Here is a 19,409-nt window from a genome sequence, read left to right as displayed (position 1 = left end):
TATATCATAAGTGTAAAAATCTTTGATAAGCATCAGAATAATCCTCATAATTCTTACAAAAATGACATTTTAAATCTTCTTGTGGATATTTGTATTCATTCACTTTCACTTCAATTCTATTCAAATTCATATGATCAAATTCCATATTATTTTTGAAGCAGTATCATCTTATTCTGTTTTCTGTAATACAATAACAATTTTAGCAGTATTATATCTTTCAGAAACTACTGTCCACGTTAATTCTTTGTCATTTTTGTTATCATTTTGATAAGTATTACACGCTTCCCATCTTTTCATTCAAATGATTCAAATGAACCCTTTTTTAATTAATTCATTTGTAATGAATAAACTAGGATTTAATGTTGTTAGAATGCAAGATAAATATATTTTATCTACTATAGCATTTTGAGAACCTTTTTTTTTATGATCATATTATTCTTACTATTCCTTTTCAATGCAATTTGGTGTGTAACACCTCTAAATACGCGATCAATTAATGATAATCCAAATAATCTTGATAATCATAAGTACATACTAACTACATGACTTTTATTGTTTTTATTATATCTTTTTAATAGACCTCTGTTAAATTCATCGTTTTTATTTGTTTTAATTGTCAGATTTTCACCTGCTTTTGCTGCAGATTTAAAAGTACTTACAAACTAACTTTCTTGTGTACCAATTATTTGCGTTTTATCTTTGTACAAAAACATATTTTTGGCTGCGTATCTTGAATAATCATCGGAAAGTTGTAACAGATTTTTAGCAATAGTCGATATACTGACATAACCAATAAATTCAAATACTTTACCATGAATCATGTAGTCATCATTTCCAAACATATTAAACCCATTATCTGCTAAAGTAGCCATATCTTCAGCACTCATTTTTGACCAATCATCTCATTATATTTTTATTTTTGCATAAAGATAGCTATCGCCAGGAAGGATCCAAGATTCTAAATCTTTTGCTATAAAGCTAAAATTGGATAATTCTGAAACATTAACATTTGTTTTTCTAGTTTCTGTAAATTCACATTTTGTTGTTAAATCATCATCAATAGGTTTTTCAAATATTTGCGACTAAGGAGCAACAACTTCATTAGCTTCATTTATGTAGAGAAGAAAATTTAAAAAATAGTAGTTCATTTTTAAATTTTTAATTCCCAACTTGTAATCAACGTATTTATCAAATCTCGACCTCTTCAATATATATACTTCTTATTTGTTGCGAATACATCTTTCATCGATTTTTATTTTTAAGTACATCATCTAATTCTTTTCTATTTAAATTCTTTCCCATATTCAATACCTCTATTTCTTACTAAATATAATTGAGGTTTAATCATTTTAGTATACACTGATAAAGCTCCACCTTTTACATTTTTCAGGGAAGTCTTGAATAATTAGTAGTTAGTTCTATTCCTGAAGAAACTACCACTACTGTAGTGTACTCTATTGCATTGTGTATGGCAAATGTTTTTTTTTTTACTTAACATGTGTTATAGCAAAGAAATTATTAAACATGCTTACCCAATCATTTATAAGCAAAAGAATGAATTAAAACTAATTTAATAACAATTAAACTTTTTTGAAAATCTGAAACATAACGATCATTATCACCATTCAAATCGATAAGTCTAACTAATTGATCAGTAATTGACATTAAAAGAAAGAATGCAATTTTTTGATTTAATAAGAGACATTGTCCTTAGGAATTTCTATGATCAAGTAGCCTGGTTTTCGTCTTTGGAGCAAATGCCCGTATTACATCAGATCTAACTAATTAACGATTGAACTATTGACTAATGAACAATTGACTTGAAGTTTATCCCCATTTCGTTTAATATTTGGAACTTTTGTACCTTCATTAATTTTGACTGATAATATAACATCATTTTAAAAACCTAGAATAATACTTAAATCACTATTAAATTTTAATTCATAATTATCTTTCGGTAATATAACAAATCTCATTGTTGCAGGATTAGATGATACAGTTATTAGCCAATTCCATCTAGAAGTATTAAAGTATTGACTTAGGAAATAATTGAAACACTTATCATTATGCATACCCTTGGGTATTGCAACATTTATAAACTATTGATCTTTATTTTATCTAAAATCAAATGTATTGTTTTTAAATTTATCACTAATATTATGCCATGAATACCATTATGTACACTGCGTTAAGGGGATTTCATAGTCATAATTACAATCAAATCTAATTGGATTACTTGTATAAGATTGCTCAATTGCACTTTTTTACCTTCTATAATAATCAACTCCATGTAATAGAATACTATTTATAAGAACAAGTTTTTAATTAAATTTTAGGATAATTTTAATAAATTGTATTTTCTTTCTTTTACTTTCGTATTTTATTTTTTAATAAAGAATCTAACACACTGATAGCTTCATCTCTAACTCCCATCAGTCTTATTTCCTTCAGTTTTACTACCTGTTAGACTTTATAATCGTTCGATCATATCATTTGCATTTAAAAAACAATCCAGTTTCTCCTTGTGGTATTTTTCTTTCCATTTTAAGGGTGTTAGCAACATGAATCAATCTGGATCTATGCTCTCTTGTAAAATAAACTTTTTCACTATATCCAGGTATTCCATGTCCTTTTTAGGACTGTAGTTTGATTTAATTCATACGATTTATTTATAGCGTCTTGAAAGAATTCAGGATGTTCCAGGTAAAAATTAGGTAATTCAAAAGAAATTGGTCAGTAGGATTATACTCTTTATTGTCTTCATTAATCTTTTTCAATAATTCAGTGTTTAACATCTTAGTAATATCAAATATTTTCGGTGGTTTACCAGGAGTTTTTACTTCTGGTATTTTTAATGGCTGAATGCCTTGAAGCTGTGATAGCGTTTGTAATGATTCAATACCTTCAAGGTGTGATGATGGTGCTGGTAACGCTTTTCTTAACTTTTGATCTAATATTGATATTATAAATATTGATATTATATTATCAATAATAAAATCGCCGTTTAAAACTATCAAAATATTATTTTAATTTCTTCAGCAAGTGGAGCATTTAACTCTTCACCATATTCATGAAATCCTTCTTGTATTAACGCACTCTGTTTAACCTGTTTTCTTAGTATTTCCCTGTTCTTAGGTATATTTGTTAACAACATGTTTAATTTCTGAACCTCCATTTATATAAATCAAATTATATATAAGAAAGTGATTATACAATATATCATTATAAATCAGTAAATTTTGATAACTCTTTTCAATAAAAAAAAAACACTAATAATTTTTAAATAAACAGCTAAAGAGCATGAAAATAGACAGAGAGAACATAGTTGTACACAAGAACAAGCAAAAGAAAAATGGAATAATACAAGCTGTAAAAGCTGTCATATTTGTTAAAAGGAAGTAGTAGATAATAATTTCCATTTAGATCAAGACGATATGATTGGGGCTATCAGAAGGTTAACTCATGCAGAATCTAATAAAAATTTTAGCATTCCTAAACATATCCCTATTGTAATGCATAAACTGTCAAAATGTGACTTTCATTTGCTTCTCAGAATTAGTATCTAGTAACAACATTTTTGATTCAGCGAAGAGTTTTATATCGTTTTATAAAATAATAACTGATAATGAAACTGTTCATAGATTTTATCCTTTTTATGGCTTCATTGTTAGGTAGGCTTCCTGAAAATTTGGCTAAATGCGAATTTAAAGTAAATTGCTATAATTTTACTTCTGCTGTATTTGAAATTACCCAATAATTCAAAGAAATTAGTAAGAAAGGAGTTTATCCCTATGAATACTCTAAAGGCTATGAAGAAATAAATTATACAAAATTTCCTTTAATTAAAAAGTTCTATTCTAGATTAAAAGGGAAACGTATTTCTGAAGAAGATTATAAAAGAGCGAAATCTATTTGGAAATTATTTAAATGTAAGACATTTTTAGACTACACTAAGTTATATCTAAAAAGTGACGTTTTAATTTTATTGGATTTCGTTGAAAATTTTAGAAATAAATGTTTATAATAAATGTTTATAAAATTTTAATAAATGTATATATATATATATATATATATATATATATATATATATATATATATATATATATATATATATATATATATATATATATATATATATATATATATATATATATATATATGTGTGTGTGTGTGTGTGTGTGTGTGTGTGTGTGTGTGCATATGTAGCTAATCCCGTGTCTAGCTTTTTTTTCAAAAATTCAACAGAAATGTAAACCTACTCAGACAAACGTCTGCTTAATTCTCTTGAGTTTGAATGTGTGTGGACATGGAGTTCTGTTTTTTTTTACACATAGTTTATGAAGGATTAGACTTTGAAACTCTTAAGAAACTCCTGAAACTCCTTGGAACTCCTTTGCTGTTTTACAAAGATGTCCTTTCTTGTTATCAAGTTTCATTTCTGATCATCTAAATTTTTTTCTTTGTAGTTTAACAAGTGTTTGTTTATAAAAGCATACTATTCAAAATTCATTTGAGATGGAAATGAACACACCAATTGAAAAAACGTCAGTTTATAAGAGAGGATCATGAGAGAGGAAAAAGAAACGCAAGTACTACAAGTAACTAGGTGCCAAATACATGGAGACAGCATCTCCTGAAAAAATCTCTTTGACGAGAAAATTGGCGAGAAAGAATGCCTTTTCGAGCTGATCTTTTCTGTTAATGCATGTATTTTTTCTTTCTTGACATAAAATCTTGTAAACAGGACAAGGGTCTATGAATTTTGTTTTATTAAGAGTAAAATGCCACGAGAAATTATGTCCACTAGATAGATCACTAACTAAAACAAAATAACTCTTGTATCAACATTTGCAAGGGCCATGGAGATATACTTGTTTTCTAGGGAGATTTAAGGAAGCCTGGTGAAGAAATTTACCGAAAACGTAACACTTTAATTTTGTTTTTGCAAATGAGAAGATGATCATAATTCCCCTTGAATACAGCTTACTTGTAACCTTTTATTACAAAAATTGTTTCCTAAAGTCTAGAACATGTTTCCTAAAAGTCTAAAGCCTAAAACATTCCAAAAAAGGAGCAAAACTCGTTTGGAAATGTTACTCTTTCTTTTTGTCTCCTCTTTTTAGTATATATGGATGTATACGGATGTCAAATGAATGTAAATGATGTAGAAATTGTCTGGTCAGTTTTGATTTCCAATGGCTATCAGAAGACAAATAAGGTAACATTTTTTTTTTATATAATTATTTTATTTAATTGTAATATGAATCTAAGAGGCCGTTCCATCCCATATAATATCTTATAATTTTTCTGAACATTGTAAATTACATTGTATACTGGTGCATTATACATAAATAGAAAAAATATGCAAGCCAGCTTTATGTTTGTAACTAATGAAGAACTTATGCTTCTTTTTACGTCTATTATGGTGACTTGAGTCAAAATTCGCTAAGGTAAAATGAAGAGGTACCACAAGCATCCTATCCATGATGAAATTCGTGGTTTCACCTGCAGTAGTAACCAAGACTCTTGATGTAAAAAGTTGGAACAGCCTTTAAAAGTGTTCTGTGTGTTTACTTTGGAACAGCTTGATTGAAAAAATGGAAAACATTGGTAAAACTTCTTCTGTTTTGTGTGATTTCCAAAATCCAACCAATAGCTTTCTCCAACTTAAATTTAGATCCGAATTCAAATCTAGAAATATGAAAGCCTAAATATATGGGAGAGTTTCAAATGAATCACAGCCTACTGAGTTGAAATTAAAAGCTGCCACAGACATTTAATCCACATAGTAATTTGTGATTCTTTTTGCTATGGTAATAGAAATTCTTGGTGTAAAAAGTTGAAGCGGTTGACCCCAAAACTGTTTTTTGTTCGTATATTAAGTCAACTCAATCGAAATCAGTTCAAAAAACCGGTGAAACTTCTTTTTTGTGTCATTTCTAAAAATGAAATCAACAGCTTTCTCATGCTTTAATTAGGATTTGAACTAAAAGTCTAAAGTATAAAAGCTTAAATTTCTGGGAGAGCCCAGTAAATAATGCTTGGAATCCGCACAAAATTTGAGTAGTTGATGATACACATTTTTGTGTTTGTGCAAATTTGCTGCATTTTTAGTGTCATAGTCAATGAACTTTCTCAGCTTAAGCGTCTTTTATTTTTTTTATTATTTTTTCAATAGGCAGATGAAGCTGATGTAATTTTATTGATGACCTGTGCTATTCGTGAAGGAGCTGAGCAAAAAATTTGGAACCGATTAGACCACCTCCGGCACCTGAAGAAGAGAAAAGCTGCTAAAAATGATCGTCGCGTATCTATTGGCGTTCTAGGTTTGTGCTGTTATTTCACTTTTCAAGTTTTAAAGTAACACATTTGCGCTGTTTGATTCTTCCAGCTGTTTTCAAATACTGAACTCTGATTTGTAGTTTTTCAAAGGCACCCATTCTGACAAGTAGCAAATTATGAGTCTGCCATCAGATAAATTACTGAACTTTTTCAATATTTACTAAATACAATATTAAGGTTCAATATTTGATCTTTAGTAATTTCCAAGGAATATCATTAAAAAAATGCACAAGATACTTAAAATAATTTGTGAGAATGGTGGTGAAGGTGCATTATCTATGTTTGGAAAGTATTAAAGGAGTTGAGTTTGCATATAGAATGAAGGCGCTATGTTTAATGAAATTTTATTAAGCAGATTGTTTTTGGGATCATATGACTGGGGAACTGATTTGTCTTTGAAAGCTGTTGAATATCGGGAGAGATTTGTAAGTTTTATGGGCGTCTAAGTTTGTGAATTGTTATTTTATTTTGATGTGTGGTATTGTTTTTACTTGTGGGGATTAAGTTTGTTTTGTGTTTCTTATTTGTTTCCATTTGTAGTTTTGGCCCATTAACACATGTGCTGAACGAATCCATCGATGCATATATCGTAGTATTGTTTTCCAAGGATGCCAATAACTCCATTTTTAAGTTTTTTTAACATTGAACCCGTGTTCCATTGGTTTTAATTCATCTGACTATAGTTAATGTTGTTATCTTGAAAAGACTAGTTTTTACCTCGGGGGAATTTTACAGTTCTGCTAATTGTAGTTATATTTCTCATTTTTCTTATTATCATTACTTTCTAAGGCTAAGATTAATGCTGCGTTGGTAGACATGGGATTAAATTTCGAGTGGAAGGATTTGAATTAGATAATTTTTCATTTCCTACTCTCTGCAACAATAAAGTAAATTTTCATAAATCGTTATGTTTTGTTGAATAAAAAAATTGTTCAGCTCTCTGAAATTTGCATGACGAAATGGAGTATTATATCAAACAGTTCGTGGTAACGAACTGTAGTAAGGAGCGACCCGGCTCAATAGTAACCAAAACTCTAAAAAATGGAATTTTGATACCAATAGCTACATCAAAAGAATCGCATTTTAATGCTGGTTTTAAATATATAAGTTTCATCAAGTTTAGTCTTACCCATCAAAAGTTACGAGCCTGAGAAAATATGGGTTATTTTAGAAAATACGGGGAAACGCCCCCTAAAAGTCATAGAATCTTAACGAAAATCACACCATCAGATTCAGCGTATCAGAGAACCCTACTATAGAAGTTTCGAGCTCCTATCTACAAAAATGTGGAATTTTGCATTTTTTGCCAGAAGGCAGATCACGGATGCGTGTTTATTTGTTTTTTTGTTTTTTTGTTTTCTTTTTTTTTCCCCAGGGGTGATCGTATCGACCCAGTTGTCCTAGAATGTTGCAAAAGGGCTCATTCTAACGGAAATGAAAAGTTCTAGTACCCTTTTTAAGTGACCAAAAAAATTGGAGGGCACCTAGGCCCCCTCCCACGCTAATTATTTTCCCAAAGTCAACGGATCAAAATTCTGAGATAGCCATTTTATTCAGTGTAGTCGAAAAACCTTATAATTATGTCTTTGGGGACGACTTACTCCCCCACAGTCCCCGTGGGAGGGGCAACAAGTTACAAACTTTGACCTGTGCTTACATATAGTAATGGTTATTGGGAAGTATACAGGCGTTTTCAGGAGGATTTTTTTGGTTTGGGGGAGGGGTTGAGAAGAGGGGGATATGCTGGGGGAACTTTCCTTCGAGAATTTGTAATGGGAGAAGAAAATTTCCATGAAGGGAGAGCAGGATTTACTAGCATTATTTAAAAAAAAAAACAATTAAAAAATAAAAGTGAAAAAGCTTTTTCAGCTGGAAGTAAGGAATAGCAATAAAACTTAAAACAAACAGAAATTATTACCCATATGAGGGGCTCACCTCCTTCTAATACCTCGCTCTTTACGCTAAAGTATTTTCGGTAATTTCAACTACTTATTCTACGGCTTTTGTGATTCAGGGGTTCATTCTTAATGAATTGGGATAAAATTTAAGCTTTAGTGTAAAGAGCGAGGTACTGACGATGGGGCGAATCCCCTCATATATGTAATAAAAACATGAGAATACAAAAGTTCTTTACGTAAGCTAATTTATAAGTTACGTAAATCTTTTACCAATAAAAAGATTCGTAAAAAATTAAAAGTTCTAGTTGCCTTTTTAATTAACCAAAAAATCGGGGGGGCAACTAGGCTTCGTCCCCCGCTCTTTTTTTCTCAAAATCATTCGATCAAAATTATGAGAAAGCCATTGAGCCAAAAAAAAATATGCAAATTTCGTTTTGATTATTCCTCTGCGGAGAGCCAAAATCAAAACATGCATTGATTCAAAAACGTTCAGAAATTAAATAAAAAAAACAAGTTTTTTCAACTGAAAGTAAGGAGTGACATCAAAACTTAAAACGTACAGAAATTACTTCGTATATGAAAGAGGCTGCTTCCTCATCAACGCCCCGCTCTTTACGCTAAAGTTTTTTACTGTTTTAGAAAGAAGAATTGAGAGAAAGAGTCAAACTTTAGCGTAAAGAGCGGGGCGTTGATGAGGAAGCAGCCTCTTTCATATACGAAGTAATTTCTGTACGTTTTAAGTTTTGATGTCACTCCTTACTTTCAGTTGAAAAAACTTGTTTTTTTTATTTAATTATTTAGAAGAACATCTGTATTTTGCTGAAACTACACAACTCAAAATCCCTTCCTCGCTGTTGACTGCTTGATTGCTACTTAAAAAAACAGCTCTGTGCAAAAATAATATACTCCCCTTTAATCTTCCCTTAATGCTTCTTTAATACTTCTTAATAAATAATAACCTTAATGCTTCCCTTATATTTCCACTTTAATCTTTAATTTAATATTAAAAAATCTTAAAGAAATTTTTAGTCTCATTAATCATAAATATAATATTTATCAACTACAGCTTTCATATTCCTAAATTTTTTTTTTGCCATTTAGTATTTTGTTAATGTTTGGCAAATTTTTAAGGTAATGTATCTTTTTCAGGATGTATGGCTGAAAGACTGAAAGAAAAACTAATAGAAAAAGAACGGAGCATTGATATAGTTGCTGGTCCGGATTCCTATCGTGATTTACCACGTCTTTTGACTGATGTCACTGATGATCCTCATCAATCAGCTGTAAATGTTTTACTTAGCCTAGAAGAAACTTATGCCGACATAATACCTGTCAGGGTAAATCCAGAATCTCCTTCAGCCTTTATGTAGGTTTTTTTATTCTTTCTTTTAGTGTTAATTCACATAAGTAGCAAATATATTGTTACTATACGATTTTGTGTTCAAAAAATTTTTGTATATGTAAAACATCAGTTGTGTGAAGTGCCTTAACTTGAAATATTGTAACCGTCCTTGTTGCTAGTCGTGCTCAGCCGGCAGCCAGTTCTTTTTTCCCTGTACTCAACACTGGTCCGAACTAATCAGCAATATGGAGACTCGAGGCAATATGGAGACGAACTAATTGGAGACTCAGTACACGTCAAGAAAGTGTCTCTAACAAGGTTTACGTAAGGAAACCTCTGCTTATGCAGGCAAAAGCTGGCCAGATCTGAAAGCTAATCATTTATTTAGATTACTGCCTGTTCTGAGTCAATATTGAAAGTTGACTTATCATTCTTTGCTTTTTTGCTTCTTTAGTTTAAATCTTTCTGTTTCATCTTTTACTTCGTATTCTGTGTTATTTCGAAGATGTTTTATCTCTGTAATATATATAAACTCTGGTAATACATTATCCATTTATTCTGTGGTTGTCATAAAAACGATTAATGGCGTTAAAAGATAATTACGTTAAATCTTAGATGCCCCATACCCGTAAAGTGTTGCAGCAACTGTAACCCATGAATTAAATTTGCAGAGCAACAGAAACAATATTGTCTATCAGAATTGGACTTGAACCATAAAGGAGCGATAAAAGTTCTAGCTGCTATTAACTTTTAAATTTAACTATTATCCTACAGACTCTTCTTGTGTATGCAGATGGCAAGAATGTAGCCCCTCCCTAACAGAAATAAAACCAAGCATGGACACCAGAAACTAGTTGCTGACAGAATTTTGTCGAATATTTTCATCCAGTCCGTGAATTTATATAGCTGATAAAGAGACATTTTGGTATGTCTCTCTCCTACCGTGGAGGTCGACTCAGGTGCAAATTATAGACATACGTTACTAAAAGCAAGTTTTTCACGTCGCACCGTATTAGGTTGGAATTTGACGTCAATTTTTGACTGACGAGTCTTGATTGATATTTCCTTGAAAAAAATTAATCCCCCCCTATTATTCCTTATAAATGTAGAATATATGTAGATAGCTTTTTTAAAACTTTCGTTTACTGTATGGTGTTTAGTTCTTTACTAGGTTGCCCCTACTGGGGTAAAAAGGTTTAACTATGACATTAACTTTCACTTCTGAATAAATGGGGTTGAAATCTGATGACTTATTGTAGAAGTTCTCTTTACTGCTAGATATTTGTGTTGCATTCTATTCTCTCTTTCAAAGTTTAAAACAGCCCCTGACATCAAGAAAGCAGAAACAAAAAAATAAATGCTATATCTGAGGTTGGATTCTGATCTAACAAACCTTACTGGTTATTGTTCTAGTGGACCAACTCAAACGGAACTTTTAACCCCTACAAAAACTATATATAAAATCTTTAATATATATAATGTAGCTGTCTGTGCATCATCTCTACTGTGAGTACTTCGAATAAATTTGAAAATTCATCTGGTGAACTGAGCAATTCAACCGTGTTTGGAGTTATAGTATATTTGTTATATCTATTGTAGTAGTACATCAGTCTTCCAGTCCATGAAGTTTAAAAGTTTCCTACGAAGTTTAAAAGTTTAACGCTTTACTATTTGGAAAAAGTGACTTTCCTATATTTAAATTTATCTGGTGAACTGAATAATTCAACTATATTAGAGTCTTACACTTTAGTGTTTGGAAAAAGTGACAAAAAATGACAAATGGAAAAAATGGAAAAATGTTTGGAAATATATTCATAAGATTTGCCTATATTGTTAGATTTTGCCTTTGCAAAGCCTTTTTAACTTCGAAAAGAAACCCCATTATATTGACGCTCTTTGAATATCTATTTAAAGTCAACGATTTAGGAAGTATTCCATATGCACAGTAGTGGTAATCTACTTAAAAGCGAATTTCACCCCGTACTGAATGAAAAAGAAGAAGATGTTTTGTTAAGTTATGGGTTCAAGTCTTCACCTCAGGGGGAAACAGATTTGTGAATTTATGTATCGTTTCTCTTATGAATATGTATTCTTTGAGGCAAATTGATTTTTTTTACAAAGCTTGAAAAGTTATTGCTGCTCAGTACAGTCGCTAAATAAATCAAGCTAATAGTTGATTTACATGAACCGTTTTCGTATCATTTTTTTTCTCATTCAGTTTTTTTTTATTGAATTAAGATCGATAGGACTTTAACAAAATAGAATCTTCTTCCATCTTCTTAAGAATTGTAAATACAACCAAGATGATCTATTCAGAATTATTTCGTACTTTCAAGTTAGGATTTTTGTGTTTCTTGTCTACACGAAATGTATAAGCCTAAAAGTGACCATATTTTATGAAATAAAAGTAAGTTTGAATTTTACGTTTTAATCTGTAGAAAAAAAATAATTTTATAATGAAAGTCGAAAAATATTTGGCAAAGCGAATATTGGAGGGAGGTAAAATGCACTTGGTGAAACTGTGTGTGAGTTAAATCTAGAAAATTGACTCGTATTAATTTGCCAACTAAGACCCTCAAATATCATCCAGACCCTCCTCAAAATCACTTTAAAATGGAGAATTTGCACAAATAAAACAAAAGATTCCCAAATGTTGCGTATAATTTTTCAAATAGGCTATTCCCTATTTAAATAGAACAAGAATAAATAAAAATTTAGCTCTTGTCTCCAACGTCTCGTGTAAAATTGATTGCGCACAATTGACCAGAGGCTGTGTTCTCATGCTCAAAGGATTGGTTATTTGGCTTAATAGAAGGATCAGTTATTTGACCCTCACGGATCCTAACAATGATAGTGCACATGCCGTGAAAGCTGGAACTATCTAGATAAAAAACATGAACATTTATTTCCTTTGGGGGTAGAGGGGAGTGAAATTCCAAAAAAATTGCATTAGAAGTGTCAAACTGGTTTTACAAATATCACAGGTCTTACAGTTTCTATATTTTTGGCGAAAAAGGGATATGCAAAAAAATTCTTTATTTATTTATTACCGTCAATGAAAAGTATTATTCTTGAAATGCGATTGTTTTTTTTTTGTAGCCGACAATAGTAATTAAACAGGCGACATTTGTCTATTCTGACTTATCTACCTATTTAGGAGGATAAGCAAATTAAGTGGTCTTGAGTCAGAATCAGGTTACTGTCAAGATTGGTTTAGCTCATTCCTCATAATTGGAACAATAAAGATAGGTATCTGGATACCAGAATATCTTGTAGGATACCTAGCTTGGTTTCAGACCCAGAACCTGATCAACAAGCTAGATGACTTCCACCTGTCTTCTGTAGGAAAATTGAATAATGGTATTCTAGAGAGTAGAATCTAAACAGAAATACAGTTTTATAGTTGAAACCGTGCGTTTAAACAGGTATTACTCCTCCTCCCTCTAATTTTTTCGCAGGACTCTTTCACCCTTTCGTCTTACTTTCTTAAAACAGAGGAAGCTTGGCTAAAAGATAATTTGAATCAATAGCACGGTAGATACCACGGTTATCGAAAATTCAATTCTATTAGTGTTTGACCGAAAAGTAAAATATAAATATTGTTAAATAGGCAATTTTATAACATAATTTTTCAGATCAATCATGAGAGGCTGTGATAATATGTGTTCTTACTGTATTGTCCCATTTACTCGGGGCAGAGAACGATCTCGACCGGCAGATTCAATTATAAATGAAGTCAGATATCTTGCTGATGAAGGTATCAAAGAAATCACCTTACTTGGTCAAAATGTGAATAGCTACAGGTAAGACTTTTTTGTCTAAATCATAAATGCTCAATGGTACCGAGTGAGGGACAGCTGTTATTGAAGATAACAATTACATATAGAATAATATATATATATATATATATATATATATATATATATATATATATATATATATATATATATATATATATATTATATATATATATATATATATATATATATATATATATATATATATATATATATATATATATATATATATATATATATATATATATTTATATATATATATATATATATATTTATATTTCATTATATTTTCTCCCCTAGAATGCCTTTTGATCCCCCTCTCTTCTTCAAAATTTGTTGGTGCCCTCTGGCTGCCTTATCGAAACTATGTAGTCTTTGATTAGTGGTTATGCATTTTATATTTGGAATAGTATATTTTTAACAACGAAATAAAGAATTTTTTCAAAATTGCAAGGGGAAAAACTGTGCTGGAATAGAACTGCATGAGCTTACAGCTCTATAGTATCTGATTCGACAAAACCTTTATTAGAAGTATTAACAATTATTCAAATACTTTTTAAATCTTTAAGGCTCATATTCCCTGGGCAATTTTTTGCATACTCTTTGTCTGTAGTTCGAACAATTACTGTTTCGACCCGAGGCAGCAATTTTGATAATATTCAATAGCTGAGATTCAGCTTCGTCCGTTGAACTAAAATGTCTTTTTTTTCAAATTTGTCCTGCATTTTCTTCAGATTGAAAATGGTATATACAGTTGGCTAAAAGTCATCGAACAAACTAAAATTTTACAATAAAGTAAATAATAATTTTGGCATAGTGAATTGCTAGATTTGAAAAAAGGCTGTCATCTGGCAGTGACTCCGATTCTATTTTATTAAATTTTTTTTCAATGAAGAAAAAAAAGAACAACATTGAGCAAATATACCTAAAACAGGTGGTAACGTTGACTTTGCTGGTTGGAGAAAACGTCGACTAATCTATCTAAATCTAGTTTCTTTACCTCCTCTTTTTCAACGGTTGTGATCATGGGATCACTTGAGTCGATCATTTCCCATTGTCGATCGCAGATAATCCTTCACACGCCCTATTGCCGAAAAGAATATTTCATTGCTGGTGGTGATCACAGGCAAAGTAGCAACTTGCTTCATCAGCACTGCAGAATAGGCAATTGTGAGATCGGATGAAATTTTGATGCCTTGAAGAAGATCCATTCTCGAAATAAAACCTTTCTGACAGATGCAGCTGTGCAAGAGAAAGTTGGAATTCTATGGCACAGTCATCGACACCGAGAATCCCTTGATTAATGACACGTAACTCTTTACCCTTTCGAAAATTTGAGAAAATCTGAATTTGAGGGGTCGAAGGCAGATAAAGTGTCGAGCAGAGATATATTAGCATGAAATGTTGGTCCATCTTTGCTGACTGATATTGCTTTTACTGGTTGTTTAGTTTGAAAGAAAGGGTCTGAAATGAATGGAAATGGCTTGACTTCCCTTGCTTCGAACTCTGGGTTTAGATTGTGGAATTTTCGATTCCTGGATGTTGTGTAAACCTAAGAATTCGGCTGTGTTTTACTTAAGTTGGAGCTTTTGTAGATTTCATTTCTCAGCTTATGGAGAATCTCGTATGTCCTAGAAATCAGTGCAAATGCCTTATAAATCAGCAAACTTTCGTTTTGAAGTTGTCCTGATAAACAATTTACGATGACTTAACGTTTTTTTCCATTATATGCAAAGTTGAGACAAAAGAGGTAGAGTTGATTTTGTCCAGTAGTCCTTTTTCTTCGCGCTCTGCCTCCCCGTTGGAACTATCAGAGACTGTGCCTAGCACAGCAAAAGTAAACTGAAGTCTGGCCTTCACCTCGGAAGTAGAGCGGACTGCATAAAACCAGCGAGTCTGGATGGTCCTCTCAAGCTCCAAGACTTTTTCACCGGTAATTCGCTGGGATTCTACAAATAGTTCATGTCGAGTGTTTCTGCATGATATAAATACGTAAATTCTTCGCACCACAGATTAAAAGTCCGTAAGTTCCGTGATGTTTTTGGGCAGTCAGTCGAAACCAAGTTTAATATGTGAGCTTGACAGTGTACATAAACTTCATTTGGCACCTTCTCCCTAAACCTTGCTTGAACTCCGTTAAATTTCCAATTGGTAACGGATGGGCTGTCATAACATTGGGCTTATTAGTAGCTACTGCAACAATCACAATTTACTAGTTTGCAGCTGCCACTGCAACAACGATTAATTTTTTTTTGTAATTTCAAAAGACACTATATGCAACAACTCTATTTAAAATGAGCTATTAAACAGTTCTCTAAGATGTTCTAGTGCCCCGCTAGCTGTAAAGAAGGAGAAACAGAAAAAAGATGCTTTTGATGCAGAATATATATTGGCTGCGGCCACTTTCCTTGTTTTTCAAGCCAGTGGATTTTCTTTGTTGTTCAAGCCAAGGACTGTAAGTTTCCTTTATATAGTTTTCGGGCAAGGTGATCCTAATGGTTTACTTTGTGTTTCGATCTGAGATCATTTCTAGGAGTTTTATGAGTACAGTGCTATTTAATAGCTGTCAAAAAACGAAGCACGTGGGAGATGAATAAAAACTACCAGTTGTCCAGTCTCGTGTATGTCTACAAGTGCGTCTGTCGTCTGTCTTTGCAAATCGCGAAATTAAGAAAGAGCCTCCATAAACATGAGCTCATATTTAAGACACAGCATAGCTCAGACTTAATTTTCTAGACTTAACGAATATTAGTAGGAAAATTGCTTCTTTTTTTACAATTACTTTTGTGAAATATGTGAGCCATTTTTCTGGCACTTCTTTAACTTATGACCAAAATCTTTCTTAACCTATTTAGCCAGCTAATTTGTTAGGACTGTAAATACACAAGATGCAGTAGCTGAGGCAAGTTTCATAAGCCTTATAAGAATTTAGTTATTATAACAAAAAACAACAAGAAGTACTAAATACCAAAGATACTATGAAACGTTCAAATGAAACTAAAAGAAAATAATGTATTTTGGATGTATCAAATATCATACCAATAGTCTGGGAAGTTGCAAGCATATTGTATGAAGCTGCACAATTTTCACAAAATCTTTACAATTTGTGTGACGCATAAATTTCTTTCGTCATTTCGTTTATTTCTTCTTTTTCATTCTTTATTTTAGCCAAATTTTACAGGGTTCTTATCAGTAAACCTGTATATCGTATTTTTTTTTTCTGCTTGCAGAGACCTATCTGACTCAGTTTATTATGGTGGCATTTCTGACAAAATTGGTGACACGTCAACAGTGCCTGGATTTAAGACAGTTTATAAGGCCAAAAAAGGAGGTCGAAGATTTGCGGATCTGCTTGAAAAGATTTCAAGTATAGTGCCAAATATTCGAATACGATTCACCTCACCTCACCCTAAAGACTTTCCAGATGAGGTAATTAAATTTTATTTTGTTTTGTAGGGCAAGTGAATGAGAAAATAGTAAGAAAAAAAAAAAGTCCTGTTGGTAGTTACGTAATTACAGGACGTTGAAATAGCTATATCGTGTCTGATTGGATAGTATAACCTTTGGTTCCGATTGATATTATTTTTATTTGACCCAAAACGGAACACAGATAGTGAATGCAGGAAAATCGTAAAATTGTTCAAACAGAAACGATTCACTGCAGCGTTGAAGCGCAAAAATTATTGTGTGATTTTTAAAGAAAATATGCATAGGAAGAGGCTAAATCAAGCTCTAGAAGACAAGAAAAATTATCAATGGTCTAAACTGCATTAGCCAAGTCTAGGTATGCCTAATTAAAAAATAAAATTCTTATCTTCTGTTATCGTTTTCCTGAGAATATTCCCCCAGGCGCTGGGGATTAAAATCTTAGACTAATACGCCACACTTCTTTGTCAAATTTTAAATGGAAAACTTCTGATAAATATGATCTGTTTCTCAATTACTTGCAATTTATTGCTCTAAAAACCTTCCAATTCAGAATAACCGATGTGATTTTTAACAGCTCAGTAGAAATATTTCAACGCAACCGCTGACTGTCGTTACGCTTAAACTTGCAGCAAAAGCAGAAGAAATCTCATGGATCGCGCAAAAACGGTCGTGTTTGTGTCACTTGGTTAACCAAGTGACATATAGCAATCGCAAATTCTGTCGGTCTGTCGGTCTGTGTGTCCTGGTTTTGCTACTTTAGGCACTTCCAGGTAGCTAGGACTATTAAATTTGGGACCGGACTAGATTAAATTAGAAATAGTCGTTTTCGCGATTTGACCATCTGGGGGGGGAGAGTGGGGGGTCGGTTAATTAGGAAAAAATAGAAAAAATGAAGTATTTTTAACTTGCGAACGGGTGATGGGATCTTAATGAAATTTGAAGTTTGGAAGAATATCGTGTCTCAGAGCTCTTATTTTGAATCCTGACTGGATCCGGTGACATTAGGTGGAATTGAAGGGGGAGACCTAAAATCTCGAAAAACGCTTAGAGTTTTTCGAGTTAGAGTGGAATTGAGGGGGGGAGGGTCAATTCTGAAAAATTAGAAAAAATGAGGTATCTTTAACTTACGAAGGAGTGATCGGATCTTAATGAAGTTTGATTTTTGGAAGGATATCGTGTCTCAGAGTTCTTCTTTTAAATCCTGACCGGATCCGGTGATATTGGGGGGAGTTTGGGGGGGACCTAAAATCTTGGGAAACGCTTAGAGTGGAGGGATCGGGATGAAACTTGGTGGTAAAAATAATCATAAGTCCTAGATACGTGATTGAAATAACCGGAACGGATCCACTCTCTTTAGGGGAGTTGGGGGAGGAGGGTTAATTCTCAAAAATAAAAAAAATGACTTATTTTAACTTACGAAGGAGTGATCGGATCTTAATGAAATTTGATGTTTAGGAGGATATTGTGTCTCAGAGCTCTTATTTTAAATCCCGACCGGATCCGGTGAAGGGGAAGTTGGGGGGAGGAATCTAAAATCTTGGAAAACGATTAGAATTCATTTTTTGAAATTCTCTCTTTTAAATCGTTAAAACATATAATTTTTTTTTAGGTTCTCAGGAATGAATTTCAATGTATATTAAACTCTCAATCTCTATGTTATTAATTCTTTCCAGTAATCTTGATTATTATGGTAATTTTATTTCTCTTTTTTATCTTATAACAAATAAAAACACTCAACTCGAAATAAAAATTTTCATTAAAGTGCAAATGACGTTTTTGTCTTTAGAAGGTCTTTCTGGTCTTTCAGTCCTACGCTTGAATTACAGTTTGAATTTATTTCTCCTCGTCTTAGGATTAGTTTAGCTCTTTACTTTTCTTTGGAAAACTTGTTTCGTGAAAGAGTTTCTTTTTATATTAATCTTTTAAAAAGAATATAGTATTTTGGTGTCAATTGAGAGAGAAAACATAGGATTCTAATCATAGTTTTTTGTTGTTGTTTTTTTTAAATTAAAGTATGCCTAATGGTTTATTGATAACTCAATGGTAAAAATATCCTTTCTATGCCCATTATTCCTCAAATATATTAAGCGGGCAAGACATACTCTTTGAAATGATGGAGCTTAAATTTGAGGTTCAGAAAAACGGTACATAGCTTAGGATGCATTCCAGAGGCCAATTATTATGAATGATTGTAATTATTTATTATTACTTTCGTCAAAGCACCCCTAAATTTAATGTTTAACGTGCTTATAATAAAGGTCTATTCAAAATGAGAATTTCCCTAGACAATTAGCCCTCCTTCAATTAATTCTTATTTCAATTTGCCATCATTTGATCCAATCAGAATTTTTTATAGGCTTTTAGCAAACCAGAAATAGCTCCTACTTGCAGAAATGTGAATTTTTTTTCGATAACAAAGATCTTGTTGTGTTTATTTGTTTAATTTTTGTCCAAAGGTTATTGTATTCAACCAGTTGTCCTGGAATAACGGGAGTGGGTTCAATACAAACAGTAATATAGTTTTGGGGCTCTTTTTGAGTTGCTAAAATGGTTGTACCAGAGCAAAATGGTGTTTTCTACCGTTTTGTAGAAGATAACTGA

General features: G+C 31.9%; 1 protein-coding gene across 1 annotated transcript in view; it reads left to right on the top strand.

The window, feature by feature from the left end:
* Positions 1-19,409, top strand: part of LOC136031051 (CDK5RAP1-like protein) — a 118,138-nt gene that overhangs the window by 8,074 nt on the left and 90,655 nt on the right. Inside the window, exons 2-6 of the mRNA XM_065710265.1 lie at positions 5,124-5,218; positions 6,179-6,326; positions 9,390-9,606; positions 13,218-13,385; positions 16,610-16,808. Of these exons, the coding sequence (XP_065566337.1) occupies positions 5,124-5,218; positions 6,179-6,326; positions 9,390-9,606; positions 13,218-13,385; positions 16,610-16,808 (827 nt within the window). The remainder of the gene's footprint in view (positions 1-5,123; positions 5,219-6,178; positions 6,327-9,389; positions 9,607-13,217; positions 13,386-16,609; positions 16,809-19,409) is intronic.

The sequence above is a fragment of the Artemia franciscana genome, chromosome 1, assembly GCF_032884065.1.
Source record: "Artemia franciscana chromosome 1, ASM3288406v1, whole genome shotgun sequence".
NCBI lineage: Eukaryota > Metazoa > Arthropoda > Branchiopoda > Anostraca > Artemiidae > Artemia > Artemia franciscana.
The sequence above is the reverse complement of the archived record's forward strand: the minus strand, read 5'-3'. Positions and strand labels throughout refer to the sequence as shown.